The 21,137-nt window shown below is 37.3% G+C and overlaps 2 protein-coding genes across 3 annotated transcripts; both read left to right on the plus strand.

The window, feature by feature from the left end:
* Window positions 1–4,507: 4,507 nt before the first annotated feature.
* On the plus strand, window positions 4,508–6,754 carry ing5b (inhibitor of growth family, member 5b). Its single transcript, XM_079612104.1, has 8 exons — window positions 4,508–4,766; window positions 5,084–5,155; window positions 5,246–5,412; window positions 5,494–5,605; window positions 5,717–5,810; window positions 5,912–6,047; window positions 6,181–6,242; window positions 6,356–6,754. The coding sequence occupies exons 1-8, from the start codon at window positions 4,730–4,732 to the stop codon at window positions 6,393–6,395; spliced, it is 720 nt and encodes a 239-aa protein (XP_079468230.1). The 5' UTR covers window positions 4,508–4,729; the 3' UTR covers window positions 6,396–6,754.
* An 80-nt stretch (window positions 6,755–6,834) lies between these two features.
* pak2a (p21 protein (Cdc42/Rac)-activated kinase 2a) lies at window positions 6,835–21,042 on the plus strand. 2 transcript variants are annotated; one of them, XM_079612106.1, is made up of 14 exons: window positions 6,835–7,268; window positions 14,190–14,419; window positions 16,033–16,136; window positions 16,371–16,515; window positions 16,596–16,717; window positions 16,878–17,013; window positions 17,129–17,192; window positions 17,326–17,374; window positions 18,198–18,310; window positions 18,410–18,527; window positions 18,614–18,713; window positions 18,794–18,990; window positions 19,135–19,272; window positions 19,787–21,042. In XM_079612106.1, exons 2-14 carry the CDS (start codon window positions 14,236–14,238, stop codon window positions 19,871–19,873), a joined length of 1,557 nt encoding a protein of 518 aa, XP_079468232.1. In that variant the 5' UTR covers window positions 6,835–7,268; window positions 14,190–14,235; the 3' UTR covers window positions 19,874–21,042. The 2 variants fall into 2 exon arrangements, with proteins under 2 accessions (XP_079468232.1, XP_079468233.1); XM_079612107.1 differs by lacking the exon at window positions 6,835–7,268 and adding an exon at window positions 11,998–12,117 and having other exon boundaries at window positions 19,787–21,025.
* The last annotated feature ends 95 nt before the right edge of the window (window positions 21,043–21,137 follow it).

Genomic DNA, 21,137 nt, shown 5'->3' on the forward strand with positions numbered 1-21,137 from the left:
ACTTTCATAAGCAGTTTGAACTCTTACATTCTGCTCAACATTCTACTGCGATTCTATTCCTGTAAAACCAAATCATGAACAACATCAGGAAAGAAATATAATTAACATTCAGAATAACTTGGAAGAGAATTAAACAGAATTAATCACAAAACACTTACCCCAGGCATATATGAAAACAAAGATAATTTTTTGAATCCAGTGTGTCATCTGTGTGATCTGATTTTAATTCAGTCTCATTTAAATCTAGATCTTATTCTCACCCCTGATCTAGTCTGTGATACAATAACTGTAAATACAGTAATGAGCAAGAGCACTTGATCTACACTAGTGTCTGCTTGAGGAGGTTTCTTTGACTCCTCCCTCTCATTTGACTCATAGTTTATTTCTTCCTTTCTTGTGGTGGACAAATAAATACTTTTCTGCTCATGAAATCAAAATTCATTTTCTGCCTGCATTTTTAACATTTTCCACATTAAAATAATAATAATTTAATGGAAAAAGACTAATTATTAATAATTAATTAATGATAATTGAAATGTTATAATTAATTAGGGTGCTTTGAGACTGTGCATAAAAGGAACTAAAATGATGTCTTAACTTATTGTTAGTGTTTCTCTGACGTTTTATAACAGCCCTCAACACAGGTGTTACCATCTTTTTATCACATGTTGTGTACATTCATGCTGAATATTGTGGTTGTGATTGTGGTTTTTATTAGATAAGATCAAAGTGAAAATAGCGTCAGGTTTTTGTACGACATGTTTCATGTTTTGTATCACTGGGCTACAACTCTCAGAGCACAATAATAGAGAGCTGAATCTGACAGACGTACATCAGTAATAGTGAGTTCAGTGGATGTTCGTGATGTAGTCGACTGAAACCGATCATCAGAGGTGTGTTCACCATTCCCCAACCGTGCATTTTTGTATAATAAGTATTGCTGTTCTTTGTTTAGACACTGTCTGTACCAGTAAAGATAAACATAATCACTACTTGTACTATATGAGCAGCTCAGCTTGACATTTTCTCTTTCTTTAGAGATTTTTTCTGTCTCTTTATCTGGCTCAATGTTGTCTCCAGTCACCAAACCTGTCAACAATAAGATCATAGATTTTTGATTTGTTAAAGCAAGATTGACCAAAACTATGGCAAACACATTTCACAGCACTTTTTACACACAAAAATCAATAAATATGGTGTTTGAGGTTATAAAACACACTGTAATTATTTATGCACAGAGTTTCAATAAGTCATGTACCTGTTCCCACAATGAGAATAAGTGTGAGGCATCTGTCCATGTTGAATCAGATCAGATCAGTTCTCTGTTGAGGCTCTCAGTTCTCTGAGCTGTAAGTCACTGAAGATCACACAGAAACACACACAGGAACTTCCTCCTCACTGAACTTCCTGCTGCTTTAATTATTCTTTTCCCCACCATTGATGACTCACCATTCATTGACTTCCATAGTATTTTTTTCCTACTATGGAAGTCAATGGGACCAGTTAACTGTTTGGTTACTGACATTTTTCTAAATATCTTTCTTTGTGTTCAGCAGAAGAAAGAAATTCATACAGGTTTGAAACAACTTGAGGGTGAGTAAATGATGACTGAATTTTCATTTTAAAGTGAACTATCCGTTTAAAATGTTGTTGAAATATTATGAATTCTGTTGTTCATTGTTGTAATGTCTGAGAACACTGATGCTTAGTGGCAAATTGTACCTGCACAATCTGTTACATGTGATAATGCATTGAAACTATTATTCCACTTTTGTATGGATTTAATGTAATAATGTAACAATATTTAGGATGCTTTGTTCACTTTTTAATGTCATATTGATTAGTCTTTGTCTCTGTGTCTATGCATTATGAAAGGTTTTTGTACTGTGTTTCTGTGTTTCCTGTGACTGTGGGCCTCAGAGCGCAGTAATACACAGCAGAGTCTGATACTGCAGCAGAGGAGATCTCCAGATCCACATGGGTTTGTTCCTTTTTTGTTACATTAACAGAGAGTCTTGAATCTACATCAGATACATGAGGCTCTTTTGCAGCACTGTGGGTGGAAACAAGAAATTCAGGTTTTGATCTTCCATTCTGACGATACCAGAAGAGATAATCTGTAACCCCAGTGGAGGAATAACTACAGGACAACTTAACAGTTTGTCCCTCATCAGCACCAGCATATGTTTTGTCTGGTTTGATGGTATTTCCAAAGACAGCAGCTGAAACAGAAGAGGAATGGGTTGCTTAATGGAAAGATTTATTTGTAAACAATCAATCAATCAATCAATCAATAAATCAATCAAATACACACCTGCTGAGGCACAGAACAGAATAACTGAATGAATATCCATTGTACAAGTGTTCACTGTGAGAAGAGTCAGACTGAATCGCTTCATCCTCAGTCTCTTTCAGAGATCATGTCAGATCTGTGAACTCTGAGTCCCTCCTCTCTGAGCAACATCATGTCTATATTCACACTTGGGGAACAAGAGAAAGAGCCAAATCACACATGTTTTCTGTGTGCAATAAATGCATCTACTATATGATTCCATAACTACATACCGTTCAAAAGTTAGTGGTCAGTAAGATTTTTAAATGTTTTTGAAAGAAGCCTCTTATGCTCAGCCATTGCAGTCTTCAGTGTCACATGATCCTTCAGAAATTATTCTAATATTCTGCTTTGCTGCTCAAGAATCATTATTATTATTATCAATGTTGAAACAGTTGTGCTGTAATATTTCTGAAACTGTGATGCTTTTTATTTTAAGAATACTTTGATGGATAGGAAATTCAAAAGAACAGTATTTATTAAGATTTGTTTTGTACCGCTGTAAATGTTACACACTTTAATGCATCAATTTAGTTTAATGCATCCTTGCTGAAAGTAAAAATGTAAACAGAAATCTGTTCTATTTTTCATATCAAAACAGTATTACTCTATACACATTCTTTAACGATGTATTGCTTATCTATAAATGATTGATGATGAGGACGATGATGATGATGATGATATAACTAAAAGAATATCATCAGCATAGACTTTATTTGACTGTTTTAGATAACGTTACTAAATCTAATAAGCACAGACTAAACCATAAGCATGATTCTGCTCTTGTGTTTTTGTACGTGGTTTGACTTCAGTTTTCTCACTGTGGGCTGCAGAGCACAGTAATACACGGCAGAGTCAGACACATGCACATCCTTGATTGTCAGAGGAACTGTTAATGCAGATGTGTTGAGATCTGCATTAAATCTCCGCTTGAACTCTTCATCATTGTTGCTCGATCCAGAAAGTCTCATCAGCATGTATTTTGGGGATCCGTTTGTCTTCTGTTGGTACCAGAAGAGATTTGGATACTGAGTGCTGGTTGCTTTGTAAGTGCAGTCGAGAGTGGCTGTCCCATCTTCAAAAGCTGTCATAACTTGCTTGTACTGTATTACATTGTCCTGTGCTGAGCATCCTGTACAATAAAACATAAATCATTGTCGGTCCACAAAAACATATTAACTTTATGAATAAAAAAAGTCCAAGAAAGAAAGTCCAAATGCATACCTAGGATAAATGCTGTCACAAAAAGTATATTACTGTAGCACAATGCCATAATTGCAGTGTTAAATATATGCAAAATAATAGAGATATTCACTAGATAGGACCTTAAACACCTATGGTAGGTCTTGTTACTGCTTCCATCACTTAGAAATTTTATACAAAACCTGGGAGGAGTCATTGACATATAGACTTTCCTTATTGCCTCATAGGGTTTACACTGTTTCTTGTATTATTCTCATATTATTTTTCAACAATAACAATATTATTACCATTGGTCTTGCTTCAAATACACAATTTAAGCACATTCCTTGATTTAAAGGTAGGTCTAATTGTATTCCATTGCATGCCATTAATAATGGTGGAATTTCTAGTCCAATAGGCTAAATCGTTTTTATCCCTTTTTCTTTTAGCCCGAAATCTTACTCTATTTAAAAAATATGGTGTTGCAGCCCAACATCTGTAGTGTTTTTGCATTAGGGTTGAATGTGATTTGGTCACAGTGTGTCTCAGAGCAACAATGCTGAGGATGACTTCAGGCCTCTGGTATATCACTTAACTCCATTAGACAGCCATTCCACCATGTCCAATGTTCATAACATGTGCTGTTTTCATACAGAGAAAATAAAGAACAAATTCAGTAGTTAAACCATCTATTGTAGGCTATTCCACTATATGAGGATAACAGGCTACTTTGTAGGCTATTTGGACTTGATTCCTAAGACGACACTGCCACCTTGTGGTGAGATCTGGACAAACTAACTGTTATCATCACGTTGTCTTGACTCTTGTCCCTCACTTTTTAAGAATGATAGAAAATACATAAGGTCGCAGTTAATATTAAGAAACCAAATTAAATTTGTATAATACCCACCACCAAAATATTTAATTTATTTCTTCAGAGAGAGAAGCAGCGACCAAACCGAAACAAAACTCCACTGCAGTAGAGGGCGATCTAGAGCAAGTTGTTACTTGATGTAGTGCAGATGAAGATGTTACGCTACAATATATGAGCTCCAAACCACATGGACAGTCTTATCTGTTTACGTAATATCAGTGTGGTTGATCAATTTCATATAAGAATCTAATATTCTGCACAGCGACTTCAGGAAAGGAAATTCAGCGCGCGCTAAATAAACCATCGTACACGCCTTCAGTACAAAGCCCATACCAACAAAAATGGCGAAAGGAATGTATTTAGAACACTATTTAGACAGTAAGTTTCTTAAATTATAATCTTCTAAACTTGTTGCCACGTTTTAATTACTGTCAAGTAATCTGTCAATGTAATCAACTCAAACTGATGCAGCACTTCTGAGTTGAGGAGTTATTGTGTTTCAACATTACAAATGTATCAGTCGTATGTGATAAACTGCTGAAGTATACTTGACTGTGTGACTGCATAATGTTGTGCATCTAGAAATACGCTTGGTCAGTAAAGTTAACTAACCGTTGCAGTTTCGTGCATGTTGGTGCTTTACCTGCCATGTAAACACAGTTTGCGTGATTTTTAATTATAATCATTCATTCCAGGTATCGAGGGACTTCCCTGCGAGTTGCAGAGAAACTTTTCATTAATGGGGGATTTGGATAATAGAACTGAAGGTATTAATGTTTGGATCAGTATCACAAATACTCATTACAGTGAAATAATTTTTTTAATGTTCTCTAATCATTCTTACTTTTTTTTCACAGAGAAAAAAGCAGAGATAAGTGAACTAGCTTCTGAGTATATTGGGAATGTTAGAAATATGCCATCCGAGGAGCGTGTCCAGCATTTAAAGAAGATTGAAAATGCCTATGGCAAATGCAAAGAGTACAGCGATGACAAAGTTCAGCTTGCAATGCAGATATATGAAATGGTGAGATCCAGAGTCCTCCGTTTTATATTTGCTTGTCCTACTTCATGCATCAAGCAAAAACAAGTCTGCTTGTATTTACAGGTGGATAAACACATTCGGCGGTTGGATGCTGATCTAGCACGCTTCGAGAACGATCTGCAGGAAAAACTGGACTCAGGTAGCCCGGATAGCTCTGATGAAAAGCAATCTCGAAGTAAGTATTTTTGTTCAGAATATATGTATGTTTATGTACACAAATAATACCCATTTAATCCATTTTGCTGTAATTTAGGGTAAGACTAAACAGACTCATTTGTTGTTTCAGAGGATAAGAATGTAAAAGACAAGAAGGGATCTAATGGAAGAGACAAGAAAGGATCAGATCAAGACTCACCCAAGCAGAAAAAAATTAAAACTGGGTAACAGTGATTTTATATGGATGCATTGTACTGATGCAAAATTATATTATTATTATAAGGCTTTGTATTCAACTCTTTCTTTGTGTCTTTTCTCTCACTAGTTCCAACATAAGTGAATCTCTGCTCGCCATGCATCCATCAGATGTCCTGGATATGCCAGTGGACCCTAATGAACCCACATATTGTTTGTGTAGTCAAGTATCATATGGAGAAATGATTGGATGTGACAATTCTGATGTGAGTAATAATGTGTTATATATAATTTATGCATCATGAATGATGGATATACATTGTTGTGAATAACAGAAGTCATCATATTATTGTTGATTACGTAAAATACTTTTCAAAAGGGTGTCTTCTCTTTTAACAGTGTCCAATAGAATGGTTTCACTTTGCCTGTGTCGGCCTAGCAACCAAACCAAAGGGAAAATGGTGAGCTAATTCCCCTTATTTTGTACTACTTTTATTTGCACACTCCACATAATGAGTGACATCTCTTTGTCGTTAATATTGCAGTATTCAAATATTTTGTTCTCTAATTACAGGTACTGTCCCAGATGTACCCAAGATATGAGAAAAAAATAGCATATTACAGTGTATCCGGAAATAAAATATCCAGTCCTTTTCTTGGTTAATATCCTAATCAGTGGAAATCAATTTACTTTTTGTATCAGTGCCTTTCTTCTTTGCTGTAGTAGATGACCATGAATGTTACAACGGGGAAGAATAAAATGTATTTTCCAGTTGCTGCCAGCAGAGGGTTTGGATCTCTTTTTCATAGCTTTAAAAATAAAGTTTATTTATGATGACGCTCACCATTGTTACTTTTTATGTCTTGTCTAAGCCATTTACTCTTGTATCGTACCATCTATTTAAAAGTTAAAGTTTTAAATAACGCCTGACTCGTAGGACTTAAAATGAAACGCTTACGTTGGCATACCGGTGAATCGTAGAAATAAATAATTTGGCAGAATCGGATCAGTGTAGGGAAATGTAGTTTTAGAGTACGCCACCTTAGCGCAGTGCAATAAGATCTAAACTACATTTCCCGTCATGCAACAGTTGTCGGAACTCATGGAAGGAACCCATTTGCAAACAGTAGTAGTTTTGAGGTTGCAGAAAACTTCTTATTACAATCAACATTCCGCGCAATTAAAAAAGAGAATATTTCGATTTTTATGAATAATAGATTAGTTTAAAAACTCTCCAACCGAAAAAGCTACGTTTAGTGAAGTACAAACATTGGGCTGGGTCGACAGTTCCGCTTCCCCTCCGCCATAGCAGACAGATCCCGGGTCCAAGAGAAGTAGTTAACTAAAAAAAAACCTTACAAGCACGTCGACACGGCGTCCAAAATCATAATCTCTAGGGAGATATTCTCATTATACTTGCAGCGAAATACATTTATGAACGTGAAAAGGCGGAGCTAAAACTTTGAAGAGGTTTGCGGGAGTTCTGGTGAGTTGAAAATGCTAAACTAGTCTAATCCTGATATTTGCTCTGCCAGCAGTACGCAGATCACTTGAGATTTAAAAAGTATGATATTTATTGATGGTTTATCATTGCGCCTTTGTTTTGATAACTCATTGACAGTCTTGTTTTTGATAATGCAGGGCTGTTTGCTTCTCCGATTAGATGTATTCTGGCTTGTTTCCTCCCACAAAGTAATATGAATTAAATCAAGTGGATAATAGTCAACAGAATCAAAGTGAAGCAAGCCTTTTTTCCAGAAAGCTCTGACATTTTTTTTATTTACACATTAGTTGTAGTTTTATTAGTGTCTGTTGAAATGCGCATGTGTGAGTCAAATATAGATATGTGTGACACTTACGTCTCATCTTTTTAATGGCATTTCTATCATGTTTTAGCATGATTGTCATGCGATGATTATATTTTCTTCATGTAACATTAAGTAGATGTGTGGGCAAAATAGCACCATGTAAGTCACCATGCACCTTCGTTGTATGGGAAAAGAGGCAAACAATTACTGACTGAGGCTGATAGTTCCCTTAGATAATTCTGCCTAACATCTCTTTTTGTGTTCCACAGAAGAAATAAAGAGCATTTTATGACGTAATTTTAATTGAATTGATGACAAGCAATAATTTGGTGGTTAGAAAGCATGTTTCTTCTCTCTGGACCAATTCATGCCTTGATTCTCCAATAGTCTGGGAGGAGGATGGCAGCCAGGCTTGTTTCAGGAAGTCTTGCTCAGTATTTCCTTTTATAGAAGCTGCAAATACAAAAGGCCCTTGCTCTGTCTTCCTGTAAACAGTTCCTCTACACAACCACACATCTGTAAAAGAGAGGCGTGCTCTGATATCTTTGTTTTGGTCCAGTTGGTCAGATGAAGTGCAAGTGTGTGTCCTATAGTGGTCGGGGCTAGTAAGATCAGGAAATGCTTGTTATCCATCCACCAATCAGAAACTGAGGGGATGTGAGTAATAGGAAGTGGAGGCACTCTGCTGTTGGTTTTTTGTCTTCAGTGACTAGTCTAGTGCTTGAAGATTGTAATCAGCACTATCAGAGGTAACATAGCTAGAATTTTGTGAATTGGAAAAAATGCATCAGAAATTATATGTGATAGTGAAGTCACTGAACTTGTATCAGTGCATCATGTCTGTTGGTTTAGCGGTGATTAGTGAATAGGGATGTTCTTGCATTTATATGGAGGAGTCCGAGTCTGACCCACATTGCATGCATAGTCACTGATACCTTATGTTTACTTTTGGCCAGCGAGCCTGCAACTGTGAAAAACAAATATGCTCGTTAGTTTAGAGCTGGCACGGCTCAAATCAAAGAGGCTCAGGGGAGCAGACGGGAATGTCCACAGTCCCGCTTCCCATGAGCTTTTTCTGGCATTTTCCTCTCACTTCCCCTTTTCGTCACACAAACTGAGAGGACAGCTTGCCGCCTTTGGCTGAATTCATACTTATGCATGCCGTAGATGGAACAGGAGTATCTTTATAATGCCATGTAATTGGAGAAAATCTTGTCATTTGTAACAACGTGCAACTTTCTGTGATATTGCTGTACATTTGGCAGATGCTTTTATCTAACAGAACTTGCGCTACATTTTAAGGTTTGCATTTGTATTGGTAACGGGTTCATGTGTTCCCTGGAAATCAAATCCATGTCAAATCCATAGCACCAAGATCTTTGTTTTGAGCTATTGGAATGCTGTTACTTATATATATATATATATATATATATATATATATATATATACACATATATACACACACACACTAGCCTGGGTTTCCCCATACTGCCTTTGCGCAGCGAGATTTTATTCACGCTGAAAGGCAGTCTGGATACCATGGACCAGATTTTCGCCTCATCTAGGGAACCAATCACAGAACGGGGAGGGAGCAGCAAGACGATGACGTCATATGCGACACAACTAAGCAGTTTGTTTATATCTATGGATTCAACAGACGCGAAGCTACCTTTTGATGCAGCCTTAGATATTGTTCTAAGTAGTTTAGAACGCAAGTTTATTTTGAAAAAAGAGCAGCTTTACATACGTCATCTGGTATAATGGAAACGATTGGCTATGAGCTACGTACAGGCTCATTTGATAGTCATTCTTAGCACCCAATAAACTGCGCCGGGCATTCGTAAACCACACCTCAAATACGAGAAAATGTACATGTGGTTCCCAGACCCAAGTCTCAACGAGAATACACACAGGTGCTACACACACACACAGGTGCTGGTCAAATAATTTGAATATCATCAAAAAGTTTATTTATTTCAAGAATTCAACTTAACAGGTGAAACTAATATATTAAATAGACTCATTACATGCAAAGTGAGATATTTAAACTAAAGCCTTTATTTGTTATAATTTTGATGATTATGGCTTATAGCTTATGAAACCCACGAAATCAAAATCCCAGAAAATTAGAATATTACATGAAATCACACAGTAATACCATGGTCAGGTTTTGGTTCTTTTGGCAGTGTGGGCAGGTGCAAATCCTGCTGGAAAATGAAGGAAGCATGAAGTGCTCTGAAAATGTCCTGGTAGACGGCTGCGGTGACTCTGGATTTAATAAAGCACAGTGGACCAAAGTCCTCTCTTCTGATGAGAGCAAATTTTGCATCTCATTTGGAAATCAACAAGGTCCCAGAGTCTGGAGGAAGAGAGGAGAGGCACAGAATCCACGTTACTTGAAGTCCAGTGTGAAGTTTCCACAGTCAGTGATGGTTTGGGGTGCCATGTCATCTGCTGGTGTTGGTCCACTGTGTTTTCTGAGGTTCAAGGTCAACGCAGCCGTCTACCAGGAAGTTTTAGAGCACTTCATGCTTCCTGCTGCTGACCAACTTTATGGAGATGCAGATTTCATTTTCCAACAGAACCTGCACACAGTGCCAAAGCTACCAGTACCTGGATTAAGGACCATGGTATCCCTGTTCTTAATTGGCCAGCAAACTCGCCTGACCTTAAACCTATAGAAAATCTATGGGGTATTGTGAAGAGGAAGATGTGATACGCCAGACCCAACAGAAGAGCTGAAGGCCACTATCAGAGCAACCTGGGCTCTCATAACACCTGAGCAGTGCCACAGACTGACCGACTCCATGCCACACCGCATTGCTGCAGTAATTCAGGCAAAAGGAGCCCCAACTAAGTATTGAGTGCTGTACATGCTCATACTTTTCATGTTCATACTTTTCAGTTGGCCAGCATTTCTAAAAATCCGTTTTTTTTGTTTTTGGTCTTAAGTAATATTCTAATTTTCTGAGATAGGCCTACTGAATTTGGGATTTTCATTAGTTGTCAGGTCTAATCATCAAAATTAAAAGAAATAAGCATTACCAATATATCAGTCTGTGTGTAATGAATGAATATAATATACAAGTTTCACTTTTTGAATGGAATTACTGAATGAAATAAACTAATTATATGACCAGCACCTGTATATATTATATCCAATATACACTGTAGTTCAAAAGTTTGGGGTTGGTAATGTTTATGCAAATTTCTTATTTATAAATGTATAGAATCTAGTTTATTTAACAGGACATATAATTCAACACTGTGCTTGCTACATTAAACTGTATTGTATGTATAACAATACAATAGTCAATTATAGGATCTATTAAACATAAATATTGTGTAATAACTGCTTAACTACATTTTACTGCTGAAGCCGCTGCTATTTTGAGTGTTCTGCTTGACGTTGCAGCAATCAGTTGGCACATGTCGGAGCTCTAAGAAATTTTCGAAAAAGTTGGAATTTCATAATTACTGAAGTTCCGACATGGCCTGAATGCACTTATGTCAAAAAATAAAAAAAATCGTGACAACAATAATCTGGTCCCCTTTGGTTTTGTGGTTTGTCTACATCTTTACAGTGCATGGCAGTTTTTCCTGCATGCAACAACAAACCCAGTGCAACCCTAAAGTCCGATTTACAGACCAATCGACCAATCAAAGATTCACAAAGACATTCTTGAACTCTTCTCAATCACGTCTCTTTATCAAATGATTTTGTAATTTGTGAAGAAAAGTAGTTTGTTTTAAAGGAGCCCTGAGATTGTATGGCTTGGCAGAAATGATTATCCTATGGAATCAGTAGCTCGAGGCTGTAGATTCATAAGCGCTAGACTAACCATTTTTGATGCAGAAACATAAAACACTGGCTCAAAGTTGGAAAAAAAATACCTCATGAAATATACCATGCAGAAGTGCTTTTTTGAGCCTGTAAAACACTGGAGAGAGTCACACCCATCTCCAAATCACCGTCATTACTGAAAGGCAAGTTAAGACCAAATAAAATTCCTTGAGGAAAAATGGAAAATGTATTACTGAAATCTGCAAGAGTCTGTGTAGCATTGCTCAATATTGAATGTTTTAAACGAGATCTTTCTTTTTAGATCCTCTTCCATAGGTATGTGGGGGTGAAAGTGCTCTCTATTCAAGCTCCTAAAACACCTCACATAATCCTGATTCATTTGTGATTGTGTAAAGGCGGTGGTTCCTAAAAGCAAGAGTCAGTGGTGTGTAAAGGTATGTCCGGTCAAATATCTCTGCTGTAGGGCCTTCCATCAAGCCTGAAGGGTGGAACATCACTATAGCAATGTGCAGCACAAAGGCATGACTGCACTCGCAGCGTTTCATCCTGCTGTGGAATGAAGCATGCCTGCATCAACACGCCTCTCTCTCGGCTCACTTTAGTGGAAACACAGGGAGAAAAGAGACTTGTGGACACCATACAGAAGACCTTCGATGTCTCAGGAGTGTGCCAGAGCAGAGCCAGGGACATTAAGCTGGATCTTTCCATCGGGGTTCTTCAGGGTGAGATGGTGTTATAGTGATGGCACTGGAATCTAATTACATCCTTTTTCCGTTGATCTTTTTGAGTTTTAGTGTCCATTTATGCCCCCTTCTTACAAGCTGAAATGTATGATGGTGGCTTGGAAAAAAAAAAGCTCTTTAAACTGATCGTGCTCCAAAAGCAATGAATTGAATTCATTTAGACTTTTGCTGTTTGACTTGATGTATTTATGGTGTCTTTCTGCATTCAGATTGATTCAGGGATTTCTATCTCAAGCTCATGGCTTTTGTTTTGCATAGGTTTTTTTTTTTTTTTCATTAGATTGGTGTCACAATGCACGTTATGTATACAGTATATGATAACTTTTCTTCTGAGAATTTTTACACTCTCCCTGTGCTGATCTTTATTCTGCCCATGTTTTTTCTCTAGGGAATCAGGAACCGGCTCACAAGTGTTACTCTAAGATCATGCAATACTTGTGTAATGGTTCTCAACTCTTCGTTTCACTTTTCTCATTTCATTTTAGAAATATTTTTGTTATAGTTCAGGTACAATCATTTCAGAACAAACTCGAATGCGTTTAATCCGTGCGTGGCTGCGTGGATCAATCGCTCATTAGAACATAAAAATGAGTCATTCTCAGATTCATTAGCCTAAACCTAAAAACTTGTCGCATTCTCTTTCGTCTTTCTGCAGTTGTTATCAATCAGGTATAAGTCCTTTGTTGTGTGAAAACAATGCACTGTCAAACTGTGCTGTCAAACAGGAAGAGATTGTGGTTACAGAGAGGTTAAGTTGCACATGATTTGCTGTATTGACCTCACTAGGTGAGACAGGATTTTACCTTATTTGGACATGTTGATGACAGGGGGGGGGGAGGAGGATGCAGACAGCCGCATGATGGCACTGATTTCTAACCAGACTTGACTGGTGATGAAAACATCTTTGTACCATTTGAGGCCACATGCACCTGATGAGGTTTTCTATTAAGTTACTCAACAAAATTATCTTCCCTACTAGCAGAAATTTGAAGTGTTTATACATAAAGATTCAGGCCAGGGAGAAACACACTGTTATATTCACATCTTTTTTTTTTTATCTGGTGATTTAAACTGAATTTTAAAGGCATCATAATGATGCTTCCAGATCCCAAGAAATCTAATCAGCATTGTGTCATATCCTTCACAGAAAAGGCTAACTCTTAATCCATTGTGACTACCTCAGTGAAAATACTGGCAGACTGAGGCAAGAAAAATGTATAGACAATATATTGAATTCAGTACTGAAAGTATTTATTTTTTCCTTGTTTTTGCCATGTGTCGAGTTTCTCGTATACTTCACATGATGAGCACTATTTGTGTGTTTACTGCCTATGTAGATTACTGCAAATCATTATGAGGTCCCATTTTGGTTAGGATTCTATCATAGACCGTTGACAGCAAGGTAGTAAAGCTCACTAGCTTTTTGAATTGAGCTTGTGTCTCACAGCCATCCTTAGCAAGACATCCTGTTGTGCAGACTTGCACTTTGAATTGAAAACCTCAGCACTTTCATTTGAATTCATGACTTGCTAGAACTCTCTAGGATAGCAATGCTAAGCTAGCTCACAGCTGCTAGACAGTGAAGTCTCCAAAAAAAGTATCAGTGACTTTCACACAGGGGTGGACATTGTTTGCACTTCTCAAAAAACAGGCAGCTAGCAGAACTTGAGACAGTCTTTCTCTGTCCTTGCTAACTTGTTGACTGTCTGTTTTTGTAGCAGTGTTATGCTTTAGCAGCACTATTTTAGCAGACTCTTGGTGTGGCCATTGTGGTGGTAGGAAAGCTTTTATAAAAGGTCTGTCTGTACAATAAAATTCAGTTACATTGTTTTTATGTGCATTTTGAGCAGCACATCATTTGGACGACCAGCCTTGGCCGGTTTGCTTATTTTGCTTGTATTCTGCTAGTGAGTCTCACAGATGAAACTGATGTGCCCTGATAAAATCTCTTGCAAAAATAGGCGTACAAATGTCCTGTTATCTGTCATTCTCTCCGTTTGCAACAATTCCTTTATCAGCTAAGATGTTTGTTTCTCTGCCGCCCTCTGCAGGTTGACCTCTGAAACCCAATAACCCCTCTGAGTGTGTTTCCCTGTCATGTCTGACAACGGAGAGCTGGAGGACAAACCCCCTGCCCCCCCAGTCAGAATGAGCAGCACCTTTAGCACCGTCATCAAGGACATGTCAACAAACCCCAGCTCTAAACCCCTGCCCACCGTCCCTGAGGAGAAGAGGGACAAGACCCGCAACAAGATCATCTCCATATTCTCAGCAGAGAAAGGTATGGGGTCAATACAAAACAACATTTGTGTTGAGTACCACAGAAAATACTCATGAAAAAATTACTTAATAAAGCACTTTATTTGTTTTATTATATTGTTATTCAAACATGTCATTTTTGCAGTATTGTGGTTATAAGCAGATGAACTTGTAATTAATTTTTATCTGTGGAAAAATATATCCTTAAGCATGTCATGAGGTTTCAATTTAATTTAGTTAATTAGTTAATTATTTTTTATTTATTTTTAACTGTCCCAACCTGTATACAAATTTCCAATTTAAAGATTTATTGTGGGCTTTTCTCAGCAAATTTATTTTTAGTGAATATTTTAATGAAATATTGGAATATTATTGAATTTATTTAACTGAACTTGAACTTATGTTCGATCACTTAAATTCACGTTCTTTTTTTATCATTCTAATGAAACAGCCACAAATGCTGAATTACTCATGTTTTACTTGGTCAAAACAATTTAATTTTATATTTATTTGTGTAGTGTATTTCACAATACATATAATTTCAAATCAACTTTTTTGTGTGTTTTTGGGATATTTTTATCCAAAACTCTTATATTTTGTGCCTTTAAGTCGCCAAAAAATTACTTGATTTGGACTCGTGAACAATTGACTCGAGACTTTACTTGGACTTGAAGACAGAGACTCATGAAAAACACATGTCATTGCACACCCCACAGGACAGCATGTAACAGCACATTTTACTATTTATTCCTCATTCATTCACTATCAATATGTGCTGCAGCAGCAAATATAGGCCTATAATATAACCACACCAAGCCAGCGTTATTATATGTGAAGCATCTAAATTCACACGTATTCGTCACCCATTGGAAAAGTGCTGTTATATAAATGAACAACAAACATTGACAATATCGTCAAGTCTTACCTTGTGATAATTAATTTTTGTCATTTAATTTGAAAAGCAAACAATCCAAAGGGAAGCTGTGGTGTTCCACAGCTGTCAAGAAGCTTGCTTTCTGTTCATTTTCTAGAAGTACAGTTTTCCATGTTCTTTTTTTCCCACAAGAATTTACTACCATATGCATATAATATCCAAATTTAGCAAGTTAACTTGCATCTGGACTGAACTGACACTTTCATACACATTTTATGACCCTGTCTGGCTCATTTCCACAGATCGGTTTGTTGAGTCAGGGTGCGTTATTATATTGCCTTTATGCCTTATCTCAAACCACACACAGACGGGAATGCTGATCTTAGTGTTCTTTACTGTAACACTTGTCTATACACAGGGGTTTTGTAACCACCGGCGCTTACTTGAAGACTGTGTACTTTCATTGTTAATGCCATGCTATGACCCAAATATTTGCTTCTTTTTTTAAGGAAAAAACTGACTGCCAAGTATTTTATGTGGTCAGCAGCACAAATTGTTTCCACAAATGGTGACAATAGAGTTCAACTTGTATTGAACTCGGCACATTCCTTTATAATTGTTCTTTGTATGTTGTAATTGATCACATTTTTGTACACGAAGCCTCATCCCGAACTTGGGTTCATTTATTGTAAAATTGTCCACTGGAATCTGTCATTTTGCCAGTAACCAGAATCAAACCACAACCATCTTTTCTGTTGAAGGACGGAAAAAAGAAAAGGATAAGGAGCGTCCAGAGATTTCTAACCCTTCAGACTTTGAGCACACCATACATGTGGGCTTCGATTCTGTCACGGGGGAGTTTACCGTGAGTGAAACATACTCAAATATTCCTCTGGTGCAATTTACCCATGCTGCCCCTGACCTGTCTTAATCCATCAAATGCTGGAAGGAATTTACAATTCAATTGCCTAGATTGAATTGTGTGACCATTCGTCTCATGTCTGTCATAGTCCACTGATTTGATTTGCCTCTTGAATTTTAATTAATCAAAGTGTTAGATGGGCCCTTTCTCACTTTCTTTTCGCATTCTCTGTCTCAGGGCATGCCAGAGCAGTGGGCTCGGCTGCTGCAGACCTCCAACATCACGAAATCTGAGCAGAAGAAAAACCCTCAGGCTGTGCTGGATGTGCTCAAATTCTACGACTCCACAGGCAACAGCAGGCAGAAATACCTCAGTTTTACAGGTATATGAGTGCATGAACATACGCCCACTCCAACTGTATTCGTGTTTATCCTCTCCTGAATTTGTTCCCCTTGATTTCAGATAAAGATGGACCACCAGCAAAAAAAGGTTCAGAGCAATCACCAGTCAAGGACCCTGATGATGATGACGATGATGACGCCCCACCCCCAATTGTAGCACCACGTCCGAATCATACCATTTCTGTGAGTGGACAGGAACTTTGCAGTCTCATCACAGTTTCTATCATATTATGTTTATATAGATTCATAATTTTTATTTAGGCAGTAGTTTTCATTCTTTTTTCAGTTTGTACTTCATGGTTTTTGAGTGATCGCCATGTTGCGGTCTTTGTTGTCTGGATAGGTATACACTCGTTCAGTCATCGATCCCATTCCTGCACCTGCTGCCGCTGTGGACACAGATGGATCCAAATCTGCAGACAAACAGAAGAAGGGCGCCAAGGGCAAGATGACCGATGAGGAGATTATGGAGAAACTTAGTATGTTTTTGATGGTTACTAATAATTACAGATGCTCGACACAACATTACTATTCTTATATGCATTGCACTGTAGCAAGTTAGCAGAATGCTAACTGTGGTGTGATTGATTTTAGGGACCATTGTCAGTATTGGAGACCCCAAGAAAAAATACACAAGATACGAAAAAATTGGACAAGGGTAAATATATTTAATTATTTATTGTCATTTTGGAAGTTTTACATTCTATCTGTCGGTCTGTATCACAAAAACAGTTGATTATTCTTGATGTTATAGTTGGTTATTTGTATAGTTGAATGTTGTCTCTTTACAGTGCGTCTGGTACGGTGTACACAGCCATTGACGTTGCTACTGGCCAAGAGGTATTTTGTGCTCTTCAATTTAGAAAAAAAAAGTAAATCCAACAAATTACATGATATGTTGTATAATCAATACAATTATTTGCCCATATTGGTATTTGCTGAGAAAAGCCCTTGAAAAAAATCCTCATAATGGAATTTAAATACAGGTTGGGGCAGTTAATTTACACTACTGCAAAATCAGTGTGGTAATTATACAATATACTTTTTAATATCTTAATTATTTTATTCAGTAAGGGTGCGCATTAAGCCGATCAAAAGTAACAGTAAAGACATGTATAATGTTCTAAAAGGTTTATATTTCAAATAAATGCTTTTCGTTTCTATTCATCAAAGAATCCTGGAAACGAGCATCACGGTTTCCACAAAAAATATTACAGTTTTCAACATTGATCATACTAAGAAATGTTTCTTGAGCAGCAAATCAGCATATTAGAATGATTTCCGAAAGATCATGTGACTGAAGACTGGAGTAATGATTCTGACAATTCAGTGCCAGGAATAAATTACATATTAAAATATATTAAAACAGTTATTTTAAATTGTAAAAATAATTCACAATATTACAGTTTTTACTATAGTTTTGATCAAATAAATGCAGCCTTGGTGAACATAAGATACTTTTTTTTTAACATTTAAAAAAATCTTAATGACCACAAACTTTTGATAGTAGCGTATTCATTATAATTGATCACACTGAATTGCCAGTAAATGGACCACTGTCATTTTTTTCTGAACAATTTAACTGTTTGAATAGAATTTTGGCCTTCCTCAGTTACCGTTGTTGGAATAGGCCAAGTGAACTGACAGTGATGTGTTTTCATAGGTGGCCATCAAGCAGATTAACCTACAGAAGCAGCCCAAGAAGGAGCTGATCATCAATGAGATCCTGGTGATGAAGGAGATGAAGAACCCCAACATTGTCAACTTCGTAGACAGGTAGTTACAGCCTTTAAAGAAATGTTATTATGTGCATATGTTTCCAATCCAGCCATCTATTGTAGCATCTGCTTTCTGTTTTCTTGCGAATGTGTGTAGCTTCTTGGTTGGAGATGAGCTTTTTGTGGTGATGGAGTACCTTGCTGGAGGCTCTCTGACCGATGTGGTAACAGAAACCTGCATGGATGAGGCACAAATTGCTGCTGTCTGCAGAGAGGTACAGTATTTCTGGCATAGTTGTGAGATCTGAACTGTTTGTTTTCCCCATCACTGCCTAAGCATTGTGGCCTGACTCTTTCACAGTGTTTGCAAGCTCTAGAGTTCCTTCATTTGAACCAGGTCATCCATCGAGACATCAAAAGTGACAATGTTCTGTTAGGAATGGATGGATCTGTCAAGCTAAGTGAGTCGATGATCCCACTGTCTAGTCCTAGCTTCATCATCTCAGCACATTGTGTACAAATTGTTTCCTCTTTTTTTCAGCCGATTTTGGGTTCTGTGCTCAAATCACCCCTGAGCAAAGTAAGAGGAGCACCATGGTAGGAACTCCCTACTGGATGGCCCCTGAGGTGGTCACACGTAAAGCCTACGGTCCCAAAGTGGACATATGGTCTCTGGGTATCATGGCCATTGAGATGGTAGAGGGTGAACCTCCTTATCTCAATGAGAATCCTCTGAGGGTGAGCCAATCTTGTCCTGTACATTTATTACTCCATCACCAATTCATTTGTAAAGTCTCTTTGTAGTTAATGATGATGGCTCAAGTGAACTGTTTAACTTTAAAGAAAAGATTCATTGCATTAATGGATAATGCTCATCTCCAGGCGCTGTACCTCATCGCTACTAATGGCACCCCAGAACTCCAGAACCCAGAGAAGCTGTCACCCATTTTTAGAGACTTCCTAAACCGCTGCCTCGAGATGGATGTGGAGAAGAGAGGTGGAGGAAAAGAACTCTTGCAAGTAAGGAGCAATAGTGTGGCACTGTGTTCAATTTACACGCATACAGCAGCTTGGTTAAAAGTAACTGTTCTGTTAAAAGTTAACTGTTAAAAGTTCTTACAAAGCGCATGTGGATTTAGGACGTTAGGATTTTTTTTTTTTGCAGTGCAATCGTAATTTACAACAGTAATACATTTCCGAGAGTTTTTTAATTTAATTAAAATATTTTTCAAATAAAAATAATAAAAAAGTAAAACACTTACTAAAAAAAATATTTGATCAGTTTACTGGAATGTCATGTGACCATTAACAGTCATCAGAGAAGTGTGAATATGTAAATTTGTCAATAGATTATTGAAATATTACCTTAAATTATCAAGGGGTACATCAAGTGAATATTTTACATCTAAGAGGTTCAGCTGACAAGTTTGGAAACCCCTGGAATAGACTATAGAGGTGTTAGAGAAGTGATGATGTTGATGACTATGTAATCTTCTAGAAAATGTACTAATGTCCTTCATTTTGTCTCATGCAGCATCCGTTCCTCAAGCTGGCGAAGCCTCTTTCCAGCCTCACTCCACTTATACTTGCTTCCAAGGAGGCAATGAAGAGTAACCGCTAGTCCTTTGTCACTGCGCCAATGCCCAGATTCCTTCTCACGACCAATTCCTGTGAGAACCTCTATCACTCCGGCAGAGTCCCCTTCTAGTCTCGTGAAGGACCTTTGCTATTCAGCCCTGAAGACCTTAGTCATCTCCACCTGGGCGACTAACTTGCACAATCACCACGTCTTGCCTCCTCACACCAAACTCTCCTTTAATGTGCCCAGAAGGGGCTACAAAACCAGAGGAGCCACTGACTGTTTTCTACCGATGTCTGTCATTTTATGTGCTTTATGTAAACGGTTTGACACCAATTGCATCGGTCAGTGTGTACCTGAACATTTTAATGCATTTCTGTCAGAATTTTCTCGTATTTTATTAGTTTTAAGTATTGTTGAGCTCTGGCCTAACAAAGTACTTTTTTTATCCTCCAGAGTAATACTTGAATTTATCCCATCCTCTCATATTGACCTGTCCCTTGTGCCTACTACCTTTTTGCCTTCACTTGTCTCGACAAAATAGAACAATTTTGCTGTGTGAAATTAAATGAACCATTTCTGTTTTTAAATTTTTATTGCAAAACCTAAAGTTTATTAAAGCGTTTTGTATATCATGTATTTTGGTTAGCATACAGAAATGGAAGGGGGAGGGGGAGGGGGGGGGGGGGACAAGAATCAGGACATTTTTGACCAGCTGTTTTATATTTATGTGTATGTAAACAGTATTTTACATTTTAACTAACAATTTGACAATACCAGAATTGAATGCGTCTTCAGTTGTTGTTTTAGAATTTGCTATATTCTTTGCATGTTAAATCTTAACTTGTTTTTTAACATAACATTTTGATGAGATACACTTTCAGACATTCCAATTGAGTAAATACACTTTCTGTCTGTTTTCTGCTTGTTTCCTATGAGATACAATGTTTTTGTTGATGATGAAACCATCTTAAAACATCCTTTGTAAATTATTATTAAAATAGACCTGGAGCAAAAATGGTTGAACTTCTAATATTGACTGGTACATTTCTAGAACTTGCATCATTCTCTTATGACTGATACACTTATTGATGAAATCTAAATGAAATTCGTGTTAGTATTACCATGAATCCTGTTTGGTCTGACTAGCGTTTAATCATCTTTTGTGAGGTTTTTTAAAGAAGGTATAATTTGGAGATTTGTTTCCTTGTTTTTAATGAAGCAGTGAGAACTGTTTTATAGCCTAAGCATTCCTGTTTCCCCTTAACACAACTTTTAAACAACAGAATCACAGCCATAATCCAAG

Source organism: Phoxinus phoxinus, assembly GCF_949152265.1.
Source record: "Phoxinus phoxinus genome assembly, chromosome: 5".
NCBI classification, from domain to species: Eukaryota; Metazoa; Chordata; class Actinopteri; order Cypriniformes; family Leuciscidae; genus Phoxinus; species Phoxinus phoxinus.

Coding starts and splice junctions, on each gene's coding strand:
- pak2a (XM_079612106.1), top strand. CDS start 14,236: ATGTCTGACAACGGAGAGCTGGAGGACAAACCCCCTGCCCCCCCAGTC. Junction 17,193..17,325: donor TACGAAAAAATTGGACAAGG/GTAAATATATTT, acceptor GTCTCTTTACAG/TGCGTCTGGTACGGTGTACA. Junction 19,273..19,786: donor GAGGAAAAGAACTCTTGCAA/GTAAGGAGCAAT, acceptor TGTCTCATGCAG/CATCCGTTCCTCAAGCTGGC.
- ing5b (XM_079612104.1), top strand. CDS start 4,730: ATGGCGAAAGGAATGTATTTAGAACACTATTTAGACA. Junction 5,413..5,493: donor CAATGCAGATATATGAAATG/GTGAGATCCAGA, acceptor TTGTATTTACAG/GTGGATAAACACATTCGGCG. Junction 6,243..6,355: donor ACCAAACCAAAGGGAAAATG/GTGAGCTAATTC, acceptor CTCTAATTACAG/GTACTGTCCCAGATGTACCC.